At 38.7% G+C, this 25,953-nt stretch overlaps 1 protein-coding gene across 1 annotated transcript in view; it reads right to left on the reverse strand.

Moving 5' to 3' along the window:
* The window catches only part of MYO16 (myosin XVI), a 491,528-nt gene that overhangs the window by 143,944 nt on the left and 321,631 nt on the right, over positions 1-25,953 (reverse strand). The window contains exon 23 of the mRNA XM_063102217.1: positions 4,005-4,080. Coding sequence (XP_062958287.1) covers positions 4,005-4,080 — 76 coding nt within the window. The remainder of the gene's footprint in view (positions 1-4,004; positions 4,081-25,953) is intronic.

Here is a 25,953-nt window from a genome sequence, read left to right on the forward strand (position 1 = left end):
TTTAAATCTTCAAGTTCTGAAAAGGTCTAAAAGCAATGACACCCAGAAGCAATGAGCACATGCAGACTCTAGATTGTGGCGTTTCTCAACACCATTCTCCTATACAGAATGTATAAACTTTGTGGACAAATGGATGATTCCACATCTGAAGCAAGGTGGATGAATCTGGGCTTTTTTTTTGCATATTTTGGTTTAGGCATGGAGCATTTTTGGAAGGCCAGAATGTAAGAAAGTGCTATAAAAATAATAGGAACTTGTCAAAAGGACACAGGAGGTAGCTTCCAGGGGTTCTCCCTGGCCAAGTCCAGCACGATTTCAGCATCAATACAATGATGGTAATGGATTATGATTCATTAAATAAAACAAGAATCCATGAGTCTATACTGATGATAAATAAGCAAATATAGGAAAAGTGTGAGTTTTTACAGGAAAATGCCACAGATGATGGAAAGATGGGGTTAGAAAATCACAATTTTGCAACAATAGGAGAAATAATGATTTAGGCAAGAATCACAAATGTATGGGTGAAAATTTGATGAGGAACAGAATATTTATATAGTCTCAAGGTACTTTCTTACAAATTACTCATCAATAACTAAGGGAAAACAGCAATTTAAGATTACAAAAACCTGAAGGATACCACTTTATCAAAGTTATCATGGCTAACATGTTCCAATCCTCCCAATATGATGCACTGAGAAGGACACCTCACCACCTCTTTGAGATTTTTGGCAAAAAAACTGCATAAGCTCTTAATACGAGAAAATATCAAGTAAGCCCAAATTGAGAGACACTCTACAAATTAACTGGCCTTTAATTTTTAAAAAATATTAACGTCATAAAAGACAAAGAAAAGCTGGAGAACTGTCCCAGATTAAAGAAGACTAAAGAGAAATAATAGCTAAATGCAATTAATGATCCTGAATTGGGGGAGGGGGCACTATAAAAGACATTAGCGTGACAATTAGTAAAGTTTTATACATAATCTGGATTAAATATTAGTATTATATCAATGTTAAATATTCTGATAATTTACTGAGGTTATGTATGATAATGTCTTTGCTCTTAGGGTGCAAACTAAAGTATTTAGACATGAAGAGATAAGTGACATTCTCAAATGGTTAAGAAATTTCACACACACACACACACACACACACACACACACACATACAGAAGGGAGAAAAGGGGGAGAAACAAAAAGAGCAAAGGGCAGAGGGAGAGAGAAAGCGGAGATAGAGAGTTAGTTAAAAAAAGGTAATGAAAAAAGTGAATTTGGGAAGGGTGCATTTGGGAGTTCTTCAAACTAATTTTGTAACTTTAAGTGTGAACCCACTTCAAAACAAACAATGAGCCAATTTATACCATGGGCAATTTAAAGAAATAATAATGAGCAATTATTATTTATATTTACAGTCAGTCTATGTATAAATGGACCCCCAGATAAATAACACAACACGTTATTCCTATAATTGAGAAAAAAAATCTTGAATAATATTGACAACGCTATGTATAAAAATGGACCAAAATATGTAAGTAGCCCTTTACTGTATTTTCTCAGAATCATATAGTCAGTCTGCATGTAGATCTAGCAGGACCTGTGTCAGCCCACTGTCACAGGGAGATGCCATCTGCATCAGGACCCTGAGGTCAGTGCCCTGGCCACAGCTGAGTGAATGACAGGAGAGAGCAGCTTTCCATGGGACATATACAGAGAAATCCTGGCGTCCTTTTGCCTCCTGGAACCTAATAGAGGAGCCTCTCGTGAAGAACCAGCTTTCTCCTTTCTTTCCTATCACCTGGAGTCACTTACTACAAACCATTTTCTTCATGTCACTCATCGAAATGGGAAATATCCCTCACTGGGATCCACAATCATTGCACAGGGCATTTTCTGCCTATAAAATGAGATAAGATAACTAAGGTGCCCACAATTTATAAGCAGGCATGCAGAGACACACAGCAACAAAAGATGCAAGAATTGTTAACAATGATTGACAGTAAATCCTAAATTTTCCTGTTCTTGTGACCAGACTTCATAGTCTGAATCCTGAATCTTTTTGCCTCTTTATGAGTTAAGTAGACTTTAGTTCCAGTGTCAAGCACAAATTTGCTGCACCTCTCCATGAGCTGTGGCTCCAAGTCACCTGGCTTTGCTTGGTTAGGTGTCTCATAGACATGGCTCTGTTTGTACAGATCCTATCATATTTCTCAACTGGGAGCTTGATGATATGAAGATTTAATACGATACAAAAGCAAAGTAATTAGCACAGTCTCTGGATATAAAAGTTATTATTACAAATTACACTTGTTTTTAATAATTATCTAAAACATCAAATTATTCCACAGACTCATAAAATACTATCGCAACCATGCCTCTTTGGCTTATATAATAGCCTGGGTGGCCAAATATGGTCCACCGCCTCCTGTTTTTGTAAATGAAGCTTTATTGGAATACAGCCAAATCCTTTTTTTTCTTTGTCTACAAAAGTTTCACATTATAACAGCAGAGTTGAGTCACTGCAGCAGAGACTGTATGGCTCACAAATCCTAAAATACTTATTCTCTAGGCTTTTAGAGAAAACATCTGCCATCACCTGTATAAACTTACAAGTGCACACTGTAAAGCCTGTTCTCTCGCTCAGATGTACCTATGTCCTAAAATATTTAGAATAAAACAAGATTCATTTTTTTTCTTAGAACTTGTTAGCAACTACACACAAAAGAAAAACTTTAAAATATAGAGATTCTATGAACATAAACAGAATTGTGTTATCACTACCCACCATATTCTGATTCTAAATACGTATATTCTATCACATGAAATACAAAATTTTTTTAAAAAGCACTGTGCCAACTTGTAAAACATGATATATGTTAGATCTTCGTAAAGGATAGGACCCCAAGGAAAGTGCATTCTACATAAAAGTTCAAATAATTGTAAACTACAAGGAAGATATTCCCAATGATAATAAATAAGATCAATTATTTTAATTCTTTTTTATTCTTAATATTATCCCAAGTCCATGTCTTTATCATTAGTCTCAATTAAGAGAAATCACAATAACCATAAGTTCTAAGAGACAGGCAGAGTCATCAGCTGTGAAAAACAAGGTGTTACAACTGTGCTGCTGTGATTTGAGACAAAAATGTTCCCCAAACCAGAAATGATAAGGCGATTTTTATTTCCACATTCAACTTTTTCAAGGCTCTCATATGCTTCTTTTCCCAGAAGAGATAAATAACTCTTTCTCAGTTAGAGCAACTTAAAGCGTAAAAGATGATATATTTTAATTCATTAAAAATGCTATTAAAAAATGGGAATCACTGCAGGACTACTATTAAGAAAGTAATTACTAGAGGAGACAGAATTTTATATATATATATATATATGTATACACACAATATAAGTATTATATCCATATAATTATGTGTACATAAATCTAGTACATAGTTTTATATATAGTATAGAATACTAGTAGATAATATTATAGTAGAAGGAGCCTATAAATTTATACAAATGTTCATATTTATATGCATATGTGTATATGCAAATTTAAGGGTTCCCTCTACCTAGTGGGCATTAATACTTTATAACTAAAAGTACGTAAGAATAAAATACCACCTTAGTTGTGCTCCAGAGTCATCTAAAGGAATGAAATTCACCTACTTACTGTGGCCTCAATAACTTTGGAAGCTATATTCATCTTCATTAGCCGTCACAGAAAAGCTTTTTTATATTCATACCACTAAAGCAGTAAGGATGTTTTACATTTCTATCTGCTAAAAGCTTAGTTAAGTTATGGTTTCTACTGGACTCCAAATTAAATGTAACCAATGAATAGCATGACAAGATCCATTCCTTATTATTCTTTGCATTAGAATGTAAAAGATATTTCAATTGTCTTTTAGCTGGTAGCATATTTGATAGAAAAATATTCACAGAGAGAGTGATAAAGGATGCATGGCATTTAACCAGTATAGGGAAGAAAAAAAACTCAACTTACTTTTCATTACAAATAGAAGATTCTGTGAAAGGGAGTCTTTATTTTTTTCAATCGCTCCAACAATTTCATACATAACCTATAATAAGAGAAAACAGCATACTTACTAATGATTAAACATGACCATAAAAACAAATTTCTTTAAAGAATAACTTGACTCAGCTGAAGTCTTACATTATTTATAAATGTCTTCAGTTCTCAGAGTTCATGTTACACTCAAGTTCAAAGTCACCAGTGCATGTTCTCATTTGTACTTTAAACAAGGGACAGACCTCCTGTTCTGTTTGTGAAGCTGTCCTCTCATCTGTGAGTTTAATAGTAGCTAGTGATGGCTCCCACTCATGAAGTCCCGTTTATTCTGAAGGACTCAAACTTGCTCAGAAAACTCACTAAACCAAGTGACACGACTCTGTGATATCTTGGGAATGAAGAATGAATTCAGTCTGAGAAATTCGGTGGTCTCCTTATTAAAATGATTCTATTGGATCACTTAAACAGCTAATCTGAAGTCTTCAAAACAAAGAAAGCATGTAAAACAATTAATTCTGCAATGTCCAAAAGACAGTTTCCTTCATCCTCGTTTACTCATGAATACATTTAAATGACTTTATTGTCTGGCTTTATTGGTGCTTGTGTGTGGTCTGCGAGACTCAGTCTCTTAAGACAGAAATGGTTTTTTTGCCTCGCTCCATCTCTGCTGGGTGTAAACTCCCGGTGCCATCATAAGAAGCCAGGTGAAAGCCACACACCCATCAAAATGCTTACTAGTTCTAACAGCAGCTTCTTGCAGAAATGTCCTAGGGCATGGCACTCTGGTCTGGGTGTCACAGGCTGTTTGTTGCCTGGGTGGACTAGGACTGAGCCAGGGCAGGGAGCAGACCAATGTCGCCTCATCCCCGTGAGGGAGTGGTTAGATCTGCCCCTTTGGGAATTTCAAGGAGAGAGCCCAGACAGGACTGGATCATTGGCAGCAAACAGGCACTAGACAAATGCAGAGGAAGAAGACGCGAGAAGAAGGCTGTGTGGCCAGTGGGAGGAACCTAGAAAAAGACCAGAGATCCCTCCTGACTCTTCTTCCCATGGCTTTTAAATTCCAGTGCCTGACCATGTCCACTCTTACAATAAAGCCTTACTGAGTTCGTATTCTCTGCTGTCATAAAAGCCTAAACAATACAAACATCCCAAGGCATCCTGCAGAATCCCGGGTTTTCCAATGAATTTGGGTCAGAAAACTGAGCAAAGTAACAATGCCAAAAAACTAAACAACTTTCAGATACACTAAATTATTGCCTAATTACCCCATGTGCACTTGCACTGGAATATGGTTCACTGATATTAAAATGTGAGCTATGTATTATGTTACACATCACACATTGTTAAATATTAGTAATTTCTCTATAATCTAGAGCAGTGGTTCTCTACCAGGGATGACTATGCCCTCAAGGGGACACCTGGCAGTGTCTGGAGATATTTCTGTTCGTCACAACTGGGGGGATAGGTGGACAGAGATGTTGCTAAACATCCTCCAGTGCACAGGACAGCTCCCACAGTGAAGACTTTTCTGGCCCCAGATGTCCCCAGTGTTGCAGTTCAGAAGCCTTGATCTTGAGGTCTCGCTTCTCTATGCCATCCTATATTAGGAAGAGCCATGACCAGTGAAACCAAGGAAGAAAATCAATACATCTTCATAAACCAAACATATCCTCTCTGGATCTATGTAGACTTTGGCAAGTCATTTAATGTCCCAGAGATTCAGTGTTTTAATCAGTAAAATGGGGCCAAAATGCCTTACCGTATTGTTAATATTGTGATGTAATACACATGAAAGTCCCTGGTAGACCAAAAAGAATCACTCGAAATGTAAGGTACTACTCTGCAGAAAGTCTTACCATGTTGTTCCATTACCCAACCATGCCCACATGACTTTGGTAGTTAGTTACCCCAATTCATTTTTGGAAAAGTAATGGGTAATAAGCTACATTTCTTCTGGCATAGCTCTCACTCTAAATTTCTCCAGTTACTTACTTCTCCTGAGCTCAAGCGTTCCTGGCGCAGACACCTGGAAGTACTGCACCTCCAAGACACTTACACCTCCGAATCTCATCTCTAAAGGTCTCCATTGCTGCTCCCTCTCGTCCTTGGCCGGGTCCTTCACTCGCAGTGACATCTACTCTCCCTCGATTCCTTGGCAATCTCTAGGATCACTGCCTCACCCTAACTTCTTTCGGGTCTCCATATAACCTGAAACTTAGGTCAGCCAATATGGCAAAAGACACTAATAAGCTTCCACCATTTTCTGTCATAGTCAGTCATTTCTTACTGTAACTAATGGCATCATCTATCTGTAATTTGGTATCATTTTCTTCTGTCACAAATTCATGCTGACATCTCAGATGTACCCTGTCTGGCTGTTAAGAAGTCCCCTGATTCCCCTCTTACTGACGCCACATTACAATGTTCCCAGTAACTGTTAGAAATCCTTTGGCCTCCTTTCAAGCTTCCAGAGCCGGTCCCAGATTTGCCCCTCCTCAGTAGATGACCATATGCCTACTCTAAGGAAAATATTAGGACTATGTCACTTGAAAATCTCTGCGACTATTCTTCCTATAGGTTTCCTCCACTTTCCCTTTACTCCCCTTTTTCATATTGATTACTTCCCACGAGTAAAAACCATCACTTATTTTAGCAGGCACATAATCAAAAAGACTAAAAACTGGGCTTCTGCCTTTTATATTCTCACTTCCTTTTCAGCACTGCGATTTGATGCATATGTTGACCTGAGAATGACATTTATCCCATCCAGAACCCCTGGCCCTGTCATACAGGTTCCTGTCTCTATGGCTCCAATCTACTATTCTGGCTCCTTTTCCGCATTGGAATCTGCTGATTCCAAGTGAAATACACACACACCCACGCAACCGGACCACTTGATTTTCTCTAAACAGACTCGTTGTCGGTCTTTGCTCCTGTTATGGGCTCGTTTTGTAATGGACTTCCCTTTTAAAATTGCTGCCATGTGCCTTGAGGGCAATGGCCATATATTGTTTAGCTCAGTCTGAAGCAACGAGCAAAATGCCACATCCATTGGGTACGTTCAATAAACAGTTGGTGAACTGAACAAGAAGATTTTTTTGAACAAGAAGTTATATTGTGATCAAATATAATGTACCATTGTGCTGTCCTTTTTTATTGGCAATTATGCTGGTGAGTCTCTTATTACCATGAGATCATGGGCTTTGGAAAGTTCTCATACATGACACCATGGTTGTACATGTATATCTAGAGAAAAAGCCGAAGGTCACCCATTAAAACTAAAGTTCAGAATTTCCCAGTTGAAGACTCCACTTGGCTGAGTTACCTAGAAAAAGGTGTTTAACACACACATTCATGTACAGACATCTGCTGAAGGTAGTTTGATGTTTGTAGAAAGCATAGAGTTTGGGAAAAATTTTTTATTGCTAGAGCATTTGTGTAAAGCTAATGATTCATGAAGCAGGTGATTTTAATTATTTTTGTGATGTTGGGCAAACTTCTTAAGCTCTTCAAATCTTTCTTCATGTGTTAAATAATAATCTCTTTGGCCCTCCAACTTTAAAGGCCTCTGACCCTATTCAGAAGATTTGGATGACCACAGTATTGAAGAGATTTGAGTTGACAGCTTAACACAAATATTAGAAATTACCCAAATAGCTTAGGCATTTTATCACAGTTAATATAATAATGCAAATGACTAAGAATATATCATATAAAATTGGCCTTACTGGATTGTTAACACAGGATTCCAAATAATGGCTTGCTTTTTCTTTTCTCTTCCCAAATCCAAAATCAAGTATTTCCTCTATGAGACTTTGTACATTTTAGTGGAAAAATGCATTAAAGACCACCATCTGAACCCTATAGTTATGCGATAGCACTTTACTATCAGATTTGTCAATATTTGTAGGTGTTCTCACTGGACAGAGCTGAGAAATGTATGCACACTACACACATGCATATGCACACGTGTGCATGTGCGTGCATGCGCACGCACGCACGCACACACACACACACACACACACACACACACACACTTTGTTTCCAGACTTGGTCTTTTGACCGTGATAATTTCCTCAATCAAATGAAATTTGATATTGGCCTTGTCAAAGGCAATTTGAAAATCTAAATAAATAATGTCTATGCATGCCCATTTATTATGTCTGTATAGAACCTGTTCCCATCACCTTTAAATATTTTAAATTAAACTTTAATTTTGAGAAAATTTAAGATTTTCATGTAATTGTAAGAAATAATATAGGTAAACCCTGTGTACCTTTATCCAATTTTTTTCAGTGATAACATCCTGCAACACTATTGCAACCGGGATATTGACATTAATGCGGTGAAATACAGAATATTTACAGCACCACATGGATCTTGTGTGTTGCCAATTTATGGACACACTCATCTCCCCAAAACCAGTTGAGGCTATTTGTGTGGTTCTATTTCTGGGTTTCTTATTCTGTTTCATTGATCTATGTGTCTGTCCCTTTACCACTGTCTTGATTACTTGCTTTACAAGATTTTAAGTGGAGTAGGCTAACTCCTCCTACTTTATTCTTTATCAGACTTGTTTTAACTGTTCTTGTTTCTTCAACTTTTTCTGTATACGTTTTAGAATATCATTGTCAGTATCTCTATACCTACAAAAACTTTGCTGTGATTTTATAGGAATTGCAATAAACCTGTACGGCAATTTGGGGAGAATTGATTCTGTTGATTATTACTAAATCGACTATTTACTATGTTGTCTTCTAATACATGCACATGTCTCTCCTTTTATTTAGATCTTTGATTTATTTCACCAGCATTTTGTGATTTTCAACATATAAGTTTTCTACGTATTTTGTTAGATTTATGCCTAAGTATTGCATTCTTATGAGCAATTGTAAATGTTATTGTATTTTTAATTTCAGTGCCCAGTGCTAATATATAGAAATACAACTGATTTGATGTTTGTCTGTATCTCAGGACATTGCTGAACTCACTTATTAGTTCTGTGAGTTTTTTCTTTCTCTCTTTTTGGTAGTTTCCTTGGAATTTTACACACAGACAATTATGTCAGTTATAAACAGGTACAGGTTTCTTTCTTTCTTTCTGGTTTGTCTGCCTTTTACTTCCTTTCTTGTCTTATTACACTTACTAGAACTTCCAGCACCATGTTGAAAAAGAAAGGTGAAAAAAGACATCCTTGCCTTGTTTCTGATTTTAAGAGTAAAACATTTAGGCTTCACCATTAAATATAATACTGGCTGTAAGATCTATGTAGATGCCTTTATCTATTGAGGCTGTCCCCTCTAATCCTATTTTCATGGGAGTTTTTATTATAAGCGAATGTTAAATTTTATCATACGGGTTTTCTGCATCCACTGATATGACCATGTGATTTTCCTTCTTTACACTGTTAGTATGGTCAGTTACCTTGACCTATTTTCAACTATTGAATACAAGGCTTTGAATACAAGGAGAAAAGTCCAATTGGTCATAGTGAATAATTTTTTTTACATATTGCTGAACTCTGTTGATATTTTAAAAATATTTCTGCATCTATATTTATAAGGAATGTTTAAGTTTCTTTCTCATGTGTGTGTATGTATTACCGTCTTTGCCTGGTTTTGGTATCAGGTAATATTAGCTTTATAGAGTGAATTGGAAACTGTTGTCTCTTCCATTTTCTGGAAAGGATTGTGTAAAGTTGGTGTTAATTTTCCTTTAAACATTTGGTAGAATTCCCCAGTGAAACCATTTGGAACAGGAAGTTTTATTTTTTGACAGTGTTAAATTCATAATTCATTTCCTTGACAGTTATAGGGCTATTTAGATAATCTACTTCACATGAAGTGAATTGAGGTAGCATGTGTTTTCTGAGGAGTTGGTCCATTTCATCTAAGTTGGAAAATTTGCATGACAGTTGTTTGCAGAACTGTGTTTTGATCTTTGTCATGTTTGCAGAGTATGTAATGGTATTTCCTGCTTTACTTCTGATACTGGCTATTTACATCTCTTTTTCTTTTTCTCTTTGTCATTTCTGCTTACAGGTTTACCGTTTTTATCAATATTTTCAAAGAATCAGCTTTTTGTCTCATTGATTTTCTTCATTTTTTTTTTTCAATTCCATCCATTTCTGCCTTTGGTTACTGCCTGTTGTTTGCTTACTTTGGGTTTATTTTGCTCCTAGGTTCTTGAGGTAGAGGCTTAGATTACTGATTTGAAACTTTATCTTCTAATGTAGGCATTTAGAGCTGTAAACTTCTCTTTCAGTACAATTTTGGCTGAGTCCCACAGACTTGATAGGTTTTATTTCATTTTTGCTAAGTTTAGCATATTTTTTAAAATTCCCTCAAGATTTCCTCTTAATCCATGGATTATTTAGAAGGGCAGCGTTTAGTTTCCAATTACTTGCAGATTTGCCTGTTATCTTTCTGTTATTCATTTCTACTCTTATTCCATTGTGTTAGGCAAACATACTTTGCATAATTTCAATTCTTTTTATTTTGTTTAATTTTGATTTATGGTCTATCATATGGTCTATCTTGATGACGTCCTATGATTGCTTGAAAAGAAGATAAATTCTGCTTTCGTTGGCTGAAGTGTTCTGGAAATATTGTGTAGATCCAGTTGGTGATGGTGCTGTTGGGTTCTTCTGTATCCTTGCTGATTTCTTGTGCAGTTGCTCTTCCAGTTGTTGAGAGGAGGGTGTTGAGGTTTCCAACTTAAGCTTCCACTAATAGCAGCTGGCAGGGGACAGAAGGCACCGTCTGGCTACTGCTCCTGAGGGTAGATGTCTAATCTCCCCACTCAGCCTCCTCTGACACACAGGAAGAGTAATCCTCATTCCTGCTGGGTGGGGACAGGAGCTCCAGCTCCCCTCTCTACCTCCAGTCATACTTCCCTGGCTGCAGGGTGGGCAGTGGACGGGTTTGAAGAGTTTCTCTACTGATTCTCATGTAGCCTCCACAGGGCATGGGGGAGGTGTGACCTCTGAGCAGTGTTGAAAGCCCTGACCTACCCTCCACCCCCAGGTCTCCTCTGATATCATCCCAGTGTCAGGGAGCTTGGGGCACAATGCAAATTCAGAAATTTAGCACAGTACACACATCTGAAATAAAACCTATGCATTTCAAAAGTGTGCACACTAAGAGGAAAACTGTCATTTTAATAAAGGTAACTAAAAGGGTTTTTCTGTTTGTTTTTGCTTTTGTAAAAAAAATATATATATTTATAACAAATGAGAAGGTCACAACTATGAAAATTATAACCTGGACTAAGATAATCCATGTTTTGTTTTCATCCTAAAGAAATATAAGAACTTTGTATTAGTCAGGGTTCTCCAGAGAAATAGATCCAATAGTATAGTAGAGTATATATATTCTGAGGAATCGGCTCACATGATTAGGGCAGCTGAGAGGTCCCGTGATCGGCTGTCTGCCAGCCAGAAAGTCTCACGGCGCAGTTCAAAGGCCTGAGAGTCAGACACAGCCAATGGTGTAGACTCCAGTCAGAGTCTGAGCGCCTGAGAACTGGGAACACCGAGGGCAGGAGAAGATCAGGGTCTCAGAGAACCCAACCTTCCTCCCCTTTTGTGTTCTATTCAGGCCTTCCGGAGATTGCATGGTGCCACCCACACTCAGGAGGGCCATCTGCTGGACTCAGTCTACCAATTCAAATGCCAGTCTCCTTCCAAAGTACCCTTGCAGATACAGCCAGCTGCCTGGGCATCCCATGGCCCGGTCAAATTGACACAAAATCAATCATCACCATTCTGAAGTTAATTCTGAGAAAAAGGTGGAAACAAAAAACCAAAAGTATAACTTAATGACTGATCACGTTGAATCCCTGACACATCCTGTCTACGGGACAATGAGCACTTCTCCCAGCAGCACGCCTCCACGCACGGCATTTTCCGAGTTGTTTCCCGCTGCACTCTGCTCCTCACCTTCTGCCCCCTACTCCCAAATTCCTCCTCGACATCGTTCCTGCTTTTCCTTTCAGTAACTCCTTTCCGACTTCTCTAGCTATGAAGACCAACTCTGCCTTTCAAGGCTCAGCTCTCTGGAAGACATCAAGGGTAAACACCGTGCATGGCAACACAGCTTCCGGGCTCCAGCGTCACCAAGTCCCAGCATCTGGGAAACCCTGCTCAAGATACTGAGCCGGTAAGACTTTTCAACCAGGAAACACAGCCATGCCGACCTCTCTCTCTCCATCTTTCCCTCTGCTTGTCTGTGGTTTTAAGGAAAAATGAAAAGGCTTGTTCATACCTACCTTTGCATAGAACCTATAGTTTTCTAATAAACGTTACTGTTTCTAATGCTCACCTGAAACTTCTCAGCCCTTTTCCAGAATTTTTTGCATTGCTAGCTTTTTATCTTACTTACTTTATGTTACATGAGCCATGAGAAGGGCCTGTGTAATCTGTTTGGAGGCTGGTAAACAGGCTGCCTGCCCCGTAAGAAGACTCTCATTCTGTGCCTGCAACTTTATCAGTGGAAAGTCATTTACAATTTTAAGAAGAAATTGCTTCTGAGTAAAATGAGTCTTCCTAGAAGGGCAAGCACATTACATTCCCCAGTCATCTGTATGTCAGCATCTGGACTTCACTGAGAGCCGTGGCCTCCCACATGTGTAGGGGCAAATAACTTTGCATAGAAAAGAAACAAGGAGAAGGCTACCAGGGTTTCTGGGCAATTCAAAGACAAGTGAGTCAAAGTCTGGTTAAGTGGACGGAAGAATGTCTATGAAAGGGAAAACTCAATCTCTACTAAAGTCACCCATAGCTTTGTGAGTCTGCAGCATCAGGAGAACGAATAAAGGTCTGTTCTCTCAGCTGTGCCATTCAGGAGGGACAGAATGGTGGCTGCTGGAGTGGCAGGGAACAGATTTCAGGTTGGAGGCCTCCAGGGTCACTCAGGACAGCTGCTCTGCTCAGGGCTGTGCTCCACTTTTTCTTGCTGGTTATTTTTGGGGGGATGAAAGGAGAAAATCATGAAAGTAGCAAAAGATGCAGGCCAGGCTAATGCTTTGCTTTTTCCCACTGTCTCTACATAATGGATCCTCAGGCTTTCTTTCTTTATTTTTCCCTCTGAAGATTAGAAGATGAGATTCATGCAGTACGTGACAGCGTCCCTTATGCATGTAATAGAGAAATTTATATTCATACAACCCAACACAAATCTTGAAGGAAATTGTCATATATTCAGAAATTTCCTTTGGAATGACTCTGTTCAGTAAAATGACTCAAAAGAAAACTTAGCATTTTGCTTATGTTTCAGCAGTTAGCAGTACTCATTTAAATGCTTCCGTGTAGATGCCAAATGAGGGTTGCTATATAAATGCAGAGCAGTGACAGTGTGCTGCTTTTCTGGAAGTCCTTGCTGTAACACTCCAACACTGTAATAAATACAATTAAAAGACACATTATGTCAGCTATGTATGAACAAAGAGAGTATAAAACTTTCACCATGGCTGTGAATCACAATTCATCAAGATACCATGTTTCCTGGAACCACAAAGAAAATAAAAGTTACAAAATGCCAAATCCCATGCATTTTCCTCCTAACTGAAGCCGATGCTTGGCTAATCACCAAGGTAACTGACATCCAAAGGCGGGAGAGCTCCACAGAAATAGCTCTAACTCCCAGCAGTGGATTTTAATTCCCTGAATTGAAAGCAAGAGAAGTTGGCTGATGTTCCTTGTTCAACAAAGTGTGGGGTTGGCCATAGCTGGGAAGCCATGAGCTGTCCTGTCTTCAGCCTCACGTCTCTCCATGTGCCTTGCTTGGAGCAGGAGGGTAATGCAGGGTCGTGTAAGGTGTTACACGGAGCTCCTGCTCTGTGGCTAACACGTTCAGTGTTTCTCCAAATGTGGTTCCCAGATTACCGGTAAGAGAATATTCTCTGGTGTTCAATAAAAATGCAAATACTTTAGTCATCTCTTGCAGGAGTGGAGCCCAAGAACCTGCATTTTCATCTTGCTCCCCAGTTAATTCTGATGAACATTAACATTTGAGAGTCAGGGCTGCAGGTAGTAGTAACTAATGATGCTCTGTTAACTCGGCCCTCTGATGAGGTGCTGGCAGGTGGTGAGGGCTCATGGGAATGGGGTTTGCAGAAAATAACGTTCACCATGCATGGGAGATATGGGAAAGTGGTCGCTCCAAGAACAAGTATTAGAGCAGATATTGTTGATGAGTTTAAGATGAGACTACAACTATAATTATACTTAAGGCTAAACTTTGTTCCTAGGAGAGTTAGCATTTTTAAAAAAGTTCTCAGAAAGAACTTTGGAATATTTTTATCTAAGATCATAGCAAAGGAATGGTATTTAAAAATGAAATACTCTTAATTCTTGTGGTACCCTACATAAGCCACATACATAGTAATGAAAGTTTGGAGAAAATAAAATAAAATCAATAACAGTGGCAAAGTAGCAGGAGAAATGGACTGAGGGTTGAAAGGAGATTTTCAGTCCAGTTTCTTCCTATCAACCTAAAAAAAAAAAAAAACACTCACAGGACATGCACAGTGATAATTAATTGTGGGAGCATGAGATAGCTTCTCTGAAACTGGTCCTTACCTGTTCAATTTAGTGTTGAACTCTGGCCAGTTCACACTAAAGTTTAATGATTTTATTAACATAGTGCATCAATAGAAACATCATTTTAAGGGACTGGGAACAGGACATACATGAATATAGTCAATGGCCATGAGTGGACATCACCTATTTAGATTTTAAAATTGCCTTTGATGTGGCAAATGTGAAGGATTACTAAAACATAATCATCATTAGACTGAGGAGATCATCAGGTTTAAAACACTAAATTTGGAATAAATCAAGGAAAACAGTACTAATCTTTTAAAAATATTTTATAGAAGATAATACACGTACACTTATAAAATTTGAAAAATACTAAAAAGTAATAAAATAATAATAAAAAAAACCTCTAACTCCCTTTTCCAGAGGTATCCAAACTTTAATTTATAGATCTATCTCTGTCTATAAAATCTAATTTTGTCCCCCAGGAGCACTGGACACTGCTGTGCGTTGTTTCGCGATGCTGTTCTGCTCTCACGTTTGCACCACTTGCTCTCAGGCAATCCCTGCCCTTTCCACGCTGCAGTGCACCAAATGCTACACGCCTCTCAGAACATCAGCCTCACCTTCCAGCGAGGGCTGGACTCCAGAAGGCACTGGCACTTCCAGAAAAATGGAACGCTTTGGCAATTACCTTCCTCCCCTACTAAGGTGGAATCTCCTCCCTGGCTCCATCTTCATCTTACAGATGACTCTTCATGGTCCTAGTTTATTCCAGGGCAGCTGCCGTGGTTCCCTTTGACCACCTGCCCTCGGATGCTAGAGTCCAGGGGTCCCTTATCCTCCCTTCATCCTGCAGCCTTGGGGAAGGTGGCAGCTTCCTGCTGTGAATTGTTTCTGGTCGCCTCACTATTCCCTGTCTGTCTCCTCAACTGTTTCTGAGTAACCAATTCCTTGTAATCTTTTTCTTCCCCTTGAAAATGTAATGTGATTTCTTTTTCAGACTGGCCCCTCACTGACCTCCTCCATGCCTGATTTCTTGCTTTGTCTACTCCTGCCTTGGTGCTCACAGCTCAGGTGCTCCCACCTGCTATGCAGCTCAAGAGAGGTGGGGCTAGACGGTGCTCAGCGCTGCTCAGGCCTCCCGAAGAGAGAGAGTACAGCGCTCGCTCGGAGGTGCAGAGGAACGCAAAGAGAATGACACCGGGACTAGGAAGGCTGATGGATGGAAACGGACAGAGTGATAAGAACTATTCATTCTAGAAAAACAGAGTGTGAGAGGCGATACCATCTAAGCCTATAAGATGAATCATGTGGCTAGAGCAGAATGCATCTCGGCATCCTTGGCAAGGGTGTGCTGCTTTCCGGTTAGAGAAAGAAGAAATAAAAAGAAATAGGACACTGAACTATAGGCTGAAAACGTAAAAATTGCAATTCTTCAATCCTCCTTAACTCAGGCCAGAATCGGGAAGTGAACAGAAACACGTTAGCGGCAAACCATGTTACATCGGTGGGAGAGCCTTTTGTGGCATCACGTAGAGACCCCCTTGCAGAGTTCACATGCCTGATTTCCTTCCCTATTACTCTTAACTATGGAGAGACTATCCATAATCTACATACAAAACACAACATCAGAATTAGATGACTTTCCAAAGCTTGCATGCTCTACCTTGTTAGGCATATGTTAAGTTCAAATCAAATTGCTAATTATATTATCACACAATTAACATATTTCTGATATGGAGATCCACATTTCCATGTGGGTGCAGTGCTGGGAGTTCAAGTCCCCCTAACAAAGCCACCCTTAGTAACTATTCAGGCAGTTGGGGATATCCCAGATCAGATCGTAGCATGGATAATCTACATGCATGTATTTCTGTCAGTATTGCTATTTGATTTGTAGAGAGGTGTGTGTATGTACATTATGAATCCATCCATCTGTCTGTCTATCATCTGTCTGTATACTCTATTTGATTTACATGTCTATGTCTATGCCTATTGATTGGTTTATCTATTGACCTCACACCATATTTGAGTACACGATAGCTGTACTTTGTAGCTTTAACAGCATCCAGATACGGCCATAAGTACTTTTATGCAGTTTCTCCCCCATCATCTAAGTCAGGAGAAGGGGGGGCTTCACGAGACCCTCCTTCCTCCTCTGTACTGTCTGGCTAGTTTGGGAGACTCTGTACACTGGTTTTTGATCCCCAGGAGGAAGCACAAAGGTGGGTATGGGCGGGAGGATGCAGGAGAGACATCCTGCTGTGGCAGCATGAGCTGGTCCGTGTCAGCCCACAAAAGCAGAGAGCCCAGAACATCTATGTCTTTGGTGAACAACAGGGATGTGGCCATGTTTCATCTGATCCACGCACCAGAATTATGTCAAACCTGCCCGGGGGACATGTGGGGAGTCTGGGGACCATGGAGTCCAGTGAACAGAGTCTGCGTGGAATGAACCCCAGAAACCAGGGTCAAGGGGGAGCAGCCAGCCAGAGGAAAGAGCAACCCCCACATCATGGGAAGGGCCTCGAATGTCCCCAGTGGAGGAGCCACTGAGGGACACATGAAAGCACCCAAGTGAGAGTTAGCATCATACATGTAACGGCACAGCATGTGTCGACCACATTGTGACAGCAGCAGACAAGCAAGCCCTGTCCTCTCCATGTCCCCAGCAGGAGTAAGTGAAGGTGGACTGAAAAGGAAGAAAAAAGGACTCTCTAGGCCACCACACAGCACCTGTATGACAGGCATGGGGGATGGAACTCTCAGTTAAGTGTGTTGTCTTATCAGCACCGCACTCTACCGAGTGAGCCACGGGCCGGCCCTAAGTGTGTTGTCTTAAAACTACATTGAAATGCCACCTCACTCCAGTCAGACTGGCTATAATCAAAAAGACGGTGAATAACAAATGCTGGCGATGGTGTGGAGAGAAGGGAATGCTCCTGCACTGTTGGTGGGACTGTAAGTTAGTACAACCACTATGGAAAATGGCATGGAGGTTTCTCAAACAACTACAGATAGATCTTCCATATGATCCAGCAATCCCTCTTCTGGGTATATATCCAGAGGAATGGAAATCATCATGTCGAAGGGATCCCTGCACCCCCATGTTCATTGCAGCTCTGTTCACAATAGCCAAGATATGGAACCAACCTAAATGTCCATCGATGGATGATTGGATTAGGAAACTGCAGTATACATACACCAGGAACACTACTCCACCATAAAAAAAGAATGAAATGCTCCCATTTACAACAACATGGATGAACCTGGAGAAACTTACGTTGAGTGAAATAAGCAAAGCACAGAGGGATAAATACGTCATGTGCTCACTCATATGTGGGAGCTAAGAGAGAAAGGAAAGCAGGAAAGAAAGACCACAGTAGTGCCATGGACTTACAGCGGGAGGTGACATTCCTAGGGCTACAAAGCAGAGTTGGGGGGAGAGGGGGAAGGGGAGAGAGGTTGGGGGATAACTGGGTGGGGACACAGGGTACAAAAGCAATTTCTGGTAACTTGTATCTCATGTATATTCATAATAAAAAACAGAAATTAAAAAAAAAAGAAATCCTCAATTATTGAACTGAGACTGTGAGTGCCAATTAAAGCAAACAAGAGACTTTCTATTCCTAGAGAGAGACCAGAAATAGCACTGAAGCTACTCACATTTATGTCCAGTTTCAAGGAAAAGACTATCCTCGCTAAACATATTTTAAAAAGCAGTGCAAGGCAACAATAAAATTGACCCTGATTGCATCCTTTGAGTTGTGTCGTTCAACTACCAGGCACAAGAAGAATAAACATCTAAAAACGATCCAGAAGGTCTGGTTTTTAAAAGAGAAAGCAAAGTTTATTCTTCTACTAAGGAGAAATAAGTCGGAGATAGAAATGTCTAAAAGGATGTTTCATGAACAACTGATAGAGCATCCACCAGGCCGTTACTTTAAGTCTATCGTTAACAGGTCAAATTAGAATAATCACACTTAATTTTGGACAATGTTACTAGAGAAGCAAAAAGGATAACTGAGGAGCAGTTAGTATTCTTCTAAGTAAAAATATCCCTTCATTCCTTTACTGATCATTAGTACTTACCCATGACTTAGTGTTAGAAGACTACTGAATTAACCCAGGAAAGCAAGGGGCGTGATAGGAACTGGGATACTGGATAAGAAGGGGCATATTTGGATTTGAGAAATAAATAGGAAAGACAGTGCCTTGTACTTGGGAATTAATTAGGTTTCTGATTTTGCCATGAATTGAAAGGTGGGGCAAATACGAACATCGGTTTTATTTATTTACGTTTTTGAAGTGAGTTGAGAGGGAGTAGAGAGAGTTTGAGAGTTGGCTAGGGAATTTAGTTTTATTTTGCTTCTGTTGAATTTACGATGCCATCCAAATGGAGATATTTAAAGTTGGTATGTGGATCTGAAACCCACAGGAAATAGTTAGACTGGAGATCTGGGAGTGGGAGTCATCTCACGTGAGAAAGTGAGCCGTGAGAGTCGATAAGCTCCTACCCGGAGAAACATCATATTTACAGAATGGAAGTAAATTCAAGCATCAGTCAAATTTATAATTCCTTTCCCTATGATGTTATTTACATGATGCAAAATATAATCCTTACAAAAGAAGCATCTGGAATGTACAGGTTATAAAAATGCCAAACTTTTAAGTTAAACCCTTGAATTCAATATATCAAATCAGAATATATATAAAGATTGGATTTTAGCAAAATTACTAAGTAATCATTTCCAGCAAATATGAATGGGTCCAATCATTTTTCATGGCTGGTTTCAGTTTTCTATTTGACGCTTGCCGAAAAGGGTCTCGGTTTCTTGTGTAGTGGTAAATTGATTTCTAAAGACAATCAAAATTTGTAAGCAGAGGCTTCTGTTTTTTTACTTTTCTATTAAGTGATTCTGTCCAATACTTTTGCTTATTTTCCTTCTGGTTTACTTTAAGCTGAAAAATATTAATTAATAAGGAGAGCTTTTAGGAACATATGGTAATGTTGTTAACAGTCCTTACCTAGACATCTAATTTGGATACTGACATTCCCTTGCAGAAATATGAAAATGCCTCCTTTCAAGGAAAGAAAACCTACCAATCAACTAACAATAGAATATAAATTTTCTAGGAAATCTAAATTTCCATGTTTTTAACTTTCTATCAGCCCATGAAGGCAACAGAATGTACTAAATCTCTGAAGAAACAGTAAGATTCCCTAAGCAAGATCCTGAATTCTCTCTCCTGACAAAATCTGGATAAGGAATGGTTGGTTGTGTCTCCTGCAACAATTTCTGCCAAAGGTGAAATTAATGTAAGTGACAGAGCAACAGGAGCCTGGTGGAGCTAATTTTAATTTTTCAAAACGTCTGCTCAAGAGGTGAACAAATACAGATGTAAATTAAGCTCTTTCTGTGCAGGTCAAAACATCGTTGTCAAATGACCTTTAATAGCATCAGTTCTGCTTAGACCAGACAGATTTGATTGTTATGTCTGGGGATTCTGCCTGGAGAAAGGAAAGAGAGAAGTAAATGGAAGCCGTCCTATTGATTTGTTCGTCCTCTTTGTCTTTTGATTTAACAGTTCACTTTGAGAGTCTTCTTGGGTACATCGTGTCTCCCACAAATCTCCCGGCGCTGAAGGCTGGTGGACAAGCTGTAAAAGGTGTCCCTGATACAGGTGGAATTGAGAAGCTGAACAGGTTGAGATATTTCCTGCACTCAAAATTATATAAATATGTTTAAGGGCAAAGAGGCTGGTTTTAATCAGAATATCACCTAGAATCTATTGCATTATTAATGACATGAAGATCCCCACATCTGAAATACGGGTAATGGCATACATTTAAACAATGGATAAATTGCAATCTCACTTTACTAAAAGATAGGTGTAGATCCTTTTCAAGGAGAAGAAAAAAAGTCCAGATATTTTATAGATGGGCCGCAAACCAGTAACATCATTCTTTTCCACCCATCATTCCATCAGCAATGCTTTAGTAACATGATTCCCAGAAAAGACTGTGGAAATCACTAGCATGAACACTAATGATCAGGGTCTACGTGTCTGGGATGACAACTTAATCTGCAGGGATGTGGTCTAGGAGGATAGAGAAAGACTCCTGACCAATACAATCAGAATCCACCACAGACAGATACATCTACAAGCACATTACAAAAAAGGAGCTATAAATTTTTATTCCATCATAAAATTACAACTCAGAATATGTATATAAATTTCAGAGAATGTTTTAATTCTCTTAAGGGAAATAATATTGAAGGGAACTTTTAAAAATGTGCAGTAAAACTTCACACACCTGTATGCTTGATTGAAATATTAGTTAAAAAACCAAATGGTAAAGAACATTATGTTTTACAAAATTCTCTTTAATCAAGATAGAGATCTACTTATCACAAAAGCAACCCTTACATTCGGCAAAAAACAGAATGTGACATTAACATAACTAAAACATTTATCCACATGTTTTCTTTTCTAATATTATAGTTTCCGTAGATAGAGAAATATCTCATTTTTCTGCACTTATCTTCCACTGAAGTCTTTCCAAATATAACTTGCGTGGTTACATCCTTCTTATCCTCTACTGAAGTGATACTATTAACATCGTGATATATAAAAGTAAATATTCTCACACAATTTATACAACATTGCTTTATGTAATATGGGCAATTTCATAAGATATAAAAATTAACCATATTTTTAAGTAATCAAGGACATTTTGCCACTTACTTAATCTGAGCAAGCCAGAATATTGGGCCACCAATATTCTCATCTGAAAATATGGCAAGTTGATTAGATGACCCTTAAAATATTTTCTGTTCTTCAATATCTTCAATGAATGAGTTCAAAAATTTGCTAAATACTGTGGCACTGAAGATCTTCAGCTATTTTGGGGAAGATATAACTAACATATTTGAAGCAAAGTGTAAAAATAACCATACCTGCATTGATTGCTTGCCTACCACTTAACCTTCAGAACAAGTTTATGAGGTTCACAATTGTATGTTCTTTAATTCTAAATTTCATGGGTGCTGGGGGCCAAATGTGTCCCCCAGAAGTTCTTGTATTGGAAACTTGACGTTCACTGTAACAGTGTTATGAGGGTGAGAAATCAGTAATGGTATTTGAAAGGTGGGGCCATACAGAGGTGATTGGATTGTGTGGACTGTGCCCTTGTGAATGGATTGATCCATTCATGGAGTCACGGTTGTGGTTCTGATGGCTGCATAAGGAGGGCAAGAGAGAAGGTCAGCTCTCTCTTGCTCGTGCCATTTCTCTCACGATGTGCTACCCTGAGTTACTGTAGAGAGCCCCTACCCAGAAGAAGGCTCTCACTGATGTGTTCTCTGGACCTTGGACTTCCCTGCCTCCAAAATTGTAAGAAAAAAATTTCATTTATTCCTAAATTCCCCAGCTGCAGGTATTCTTTTATAACCAGGAGGAAATGGACTAATGCAATGGGTGTGGCAACTGAGAGTCCTTGTCCTCTTGAGAGTCACACAGAGTGGAGGTAAAACTCAAACCCAGGCTGGGTGGACCCCAGTGGCTCTTCTCTTTCCAGTACACCACACCAATTCTATGAGAACAGACAGCAAATGCTTTAAGAACTTCACGCATGACATGGTGGAAAGAGAAAAACATAGGAGACTTGAGAAAAATTAGACAGTGGTGGCTCTGGGCTTGGCTATGGCTGCATGACTCCAGTCTCTGCCTCCATGGTCATGCAGCTTTCCCTTTCCTGTCTGAAATCTCTCTCTGCCTCACTCTTATGTTGATACTTCCCATAGAAAGGAGGCTTTGGATTTACAGCCTACTCTGATAATCCAGAATGATCTCCTCATCCCCAGACTCTTAGCCTAATTACAAATACAAAGACCCTTTTCCAAATATGGTCATGTTCACAGTCTCCCTGGATGAGGACCTGGACTTACCTTATTGGAGGTCACCATTCAACCCATTACAATACTTAGGAATTTAGGGAGAGAGGGAGCCAAAACACAGGCACATAACCTTAGGTATAAGAAGAATATCACCAATGAGATGTGTATAAACCATTTAGGCCAGCCACAATGAGGTACTCATCTAAGATCCAAAGGGAACCTCTTCATGCTAAAATAAATGATCATAACAAACAACTTTCATGCAAAGATCTTATGACCAGACAATAGACAAGAGTCATAAATGTAGGTGTCATATACTGTACAACTATTAATGTTGACCTATATTTTCATTAATTCAATTTTTACTTCCTCGTACTGCTTTACCATCTCCTAATGTATTCACTTTTCTCACATCAAAATTTAGTGACTTCAACATGCTATTTCTTACTAGAGTTGGTTTAGAATCACCTTAAATGAAATTCAACTCTTCTAAGAGCCAATGTACCTGCCAAACCATAATTCTTCTTTCTTCAAGATTCTTAATATTAATAGCCAATAAAATTAGACACACTTCTGGATTTAATGCTTATCCACTATTTAAATCACCAGTAGAAGTTTAACAGAAACCTCTAAAACAGGTAATCCCATATGACTGAAGCTTTGATAAAACAAATAATCAACCAAAAACAAAAAAAGAACAAACCTCACAAGCACTCTTTGATTCATAGCCATGCTTATTAATGAGCCCCTGTTAATATTTCATGCACAGACTCTTCCCATTTACTTTAAAATATTTCTGTAATGGAGATTGGAAAATACACCATACTCCTATGAGTAATGAAAAATTCAAATGTGTTTAGGAAAAATCTTCAGCTGTAATTTAAATAATGTTGCTTAAACATTTCTGAAAGGACCTCTGAGCCTCTGCTGCAGACAACATTCAGCAGAGTGGCAGAGTTTCCTAGTTGGAGCTCTCAGGAGAGGTCTGTCCATCCAGGTGAGGGCTAGATGTTAGCATCATCACCAGCAATAATAATGATCCTTCCTGAGATGAATACATTTTCACTAAGAAGACCAGGTAAGCCCATTGTGGAAGAGCAAGTGGTGATGAGAGATGGGCTCTGGCCTATCCATCTGGCCAAAGAAAAGGCTTCAAACCCACCCCAGAACTCCAGAGCCACTGAGCTCTCCCTTGGGGTCAACTTTATTGCCAAAGATCCATTCAGAAGTGTTTATCCTATTGTTCAAAATAGACTCTTCATGTTGATTTTGAATCAATTAACTGTTTCTACATCTCTTGATTTATAAAATGCAGAATGTGCTGCTGGCTTTTGTTGAAAATGCAATAGTTCAAAATTTAAGTGTACATAGGCACGTATGATGACTCAAAGGGCATGTGGCCTGACATGCTGCCACCGATTTCACATGATCTATACCGTAACATGTAAATGAGTCTTCAGGGAGTGCTTTGGCTAAGACGCATTAGTACATCTCAGTGAAATGAAAGATTTTTATAAAACCACAAAAAATGACTGCAATTACGGAACTCTCGCTTAAAAAATAAAGGTATTTTTACAGGAAACTTCATGATTCCACAGAAGTTTTGGCTATATACCATCTAATCAATTGGTGTTCTCTGTTTTTCTTTATTTCTATCAGAACTCAGTGAAATAATTATGTTAATTCAAACTATTAGTTGTTTTCTAAATTTTCTAAAGACAATTTTAGAAAATTTTCTAAAAACAATTTAAATTTAAATTTAAATTTTAAGTGCCTGTAATTTTTAAAACCAAAAGTAAAATAACTAAAAAACTATTACCCCAAAGCATATTTCCACTCATCTTAATGCATTTAGCATTTATTGAACATCTAGTTCATTTTCAATACACAATGTGAACAGACTTACTAGGCGGGTATGTACCTACTTACAATAGCTTCCATGAAACTTTTAGGAAAATACTTTCCGCAAATCATTACATCTTATCGCAAATTTTAAAATAATTTCTATAAATCCAATAAATGTTTATTATGAAGAAAATATAGATTGAAAAATCTGAATACAAGACTAAAAGATTCCTGTCTTAATAAAGAATATTTAAAGGCTAAATCTCTCAAAGATAGGAGAAAATTAATAACTCCTCAAGAAAATATATGAGTATAAATAAAATTTTCTATTGATTTCCTCCCACATCTGATTAAGCACAGAAACCATCTCATGACTCCATTCTGCTATCGTCTTTCACAAAGAACATCATTGACCTGCCGCATCATCATTCATATGCGTTTCCTGTCGGCCTGTTCTCTTCTCTCGGCTTCTGTAATAAATCTCTTTCTACTACCTTCTTTCTTCCCTCTTCTCCATGCTCTTCCTGGGTGAAATCACCCACATACCTTGTTTCTAAAAACACCCAACCTCTTTTACCTCAGCATCAAATATTTTCAGCACCATAGTAGGATTTCCATTTGAAAACTTCAAATTCAGAACATGTAAAACTGAGCACCATACTTTCCAAACAGCTCCCTTCTCCAGGATTTTTTCTCCTGGCTGACATAATACAATCCTAATACACCCATAACACGACGTGGGTGGACATGGTTGGGTGGTACACCAAATCCATCCTGGTGGCCTTCCTGCATGGCAGAGACTGAAAAGCAAGAAAGTGGCCTTCCAAGACTTCTTTGCAGCAGGACTTGCTTGTTCAGCTTCTGCCAGTCTGGTACCATCACCCAATATTTAGAAGACCAAAGTAGTAGAGGACACACCACTGTTGCTTCTGCTGGTTTACCTGGCATGCCTGTCCTGAAGGTATTTGTTTTGTCTCTGCAGGGAAGACTTCCAGGTCTAGTCACTAGCTGCTTTGATGCTGAGTGCCCAGACATGGACATGTTACATGTGTAGCTGGGAACAGTAACTGAGAAGGAGGCTTTCTGATTAAACATGAGGTCGTAGCTACCTTGGAAGCTCTGCCCTAGGGTGTGGTTTTAAGGCCATTCCTAAAGTTCAACTTAGAGTTTCTCAATCATTATTTTCTTGCACTAAAATTTTTTTCTGCTCAAATAGTAAATTCTGTCCCATGCAACCGAATCCTGAGTAATACACATGCCATACACTTTAAAAACTCTATGTTTTTATTAGAATGACCATTTTTCTTTAATAATTAGTGAGCTCTAACTCACTCTTTAAGTCCTAGGTCATACTATACCTCCTCTGGAAAACAATTTCTACACTTTTTTTTTTTTTTTTTTTGCCAAATAATTGCTTCCTTCTCTATGGAAATGTATAAATTTGTTAATATTATTATATTGGTAATATTAGTATATCAATATTAATATTTGTTAATTTGCCTTCCCCTTATTTGACTCTGAGATATTCGAGAGCAAAGAATATGCTTTGCTCTTCTTTGATTTTCTAATGTGCTTTGTCTAGCATATGTAGTCCAGGGACACTGGTTGAAATGAACTCAAATACATTGTAAGA

Source organism: Cynocephalus volans, chromosome 7 (genome assembly GCF_027409185.1).
Source record: "Cynocephalus volans isolate mCynVol1 chromosome 7, mCynVol1.pri, whole genome shotgun sequence".
NCBI lineage: Eukaryota > Metazoa > Chordata > Mammalia > Dermoptera > Cynocephalidae > Cynocephalus > Cynocephalus volans.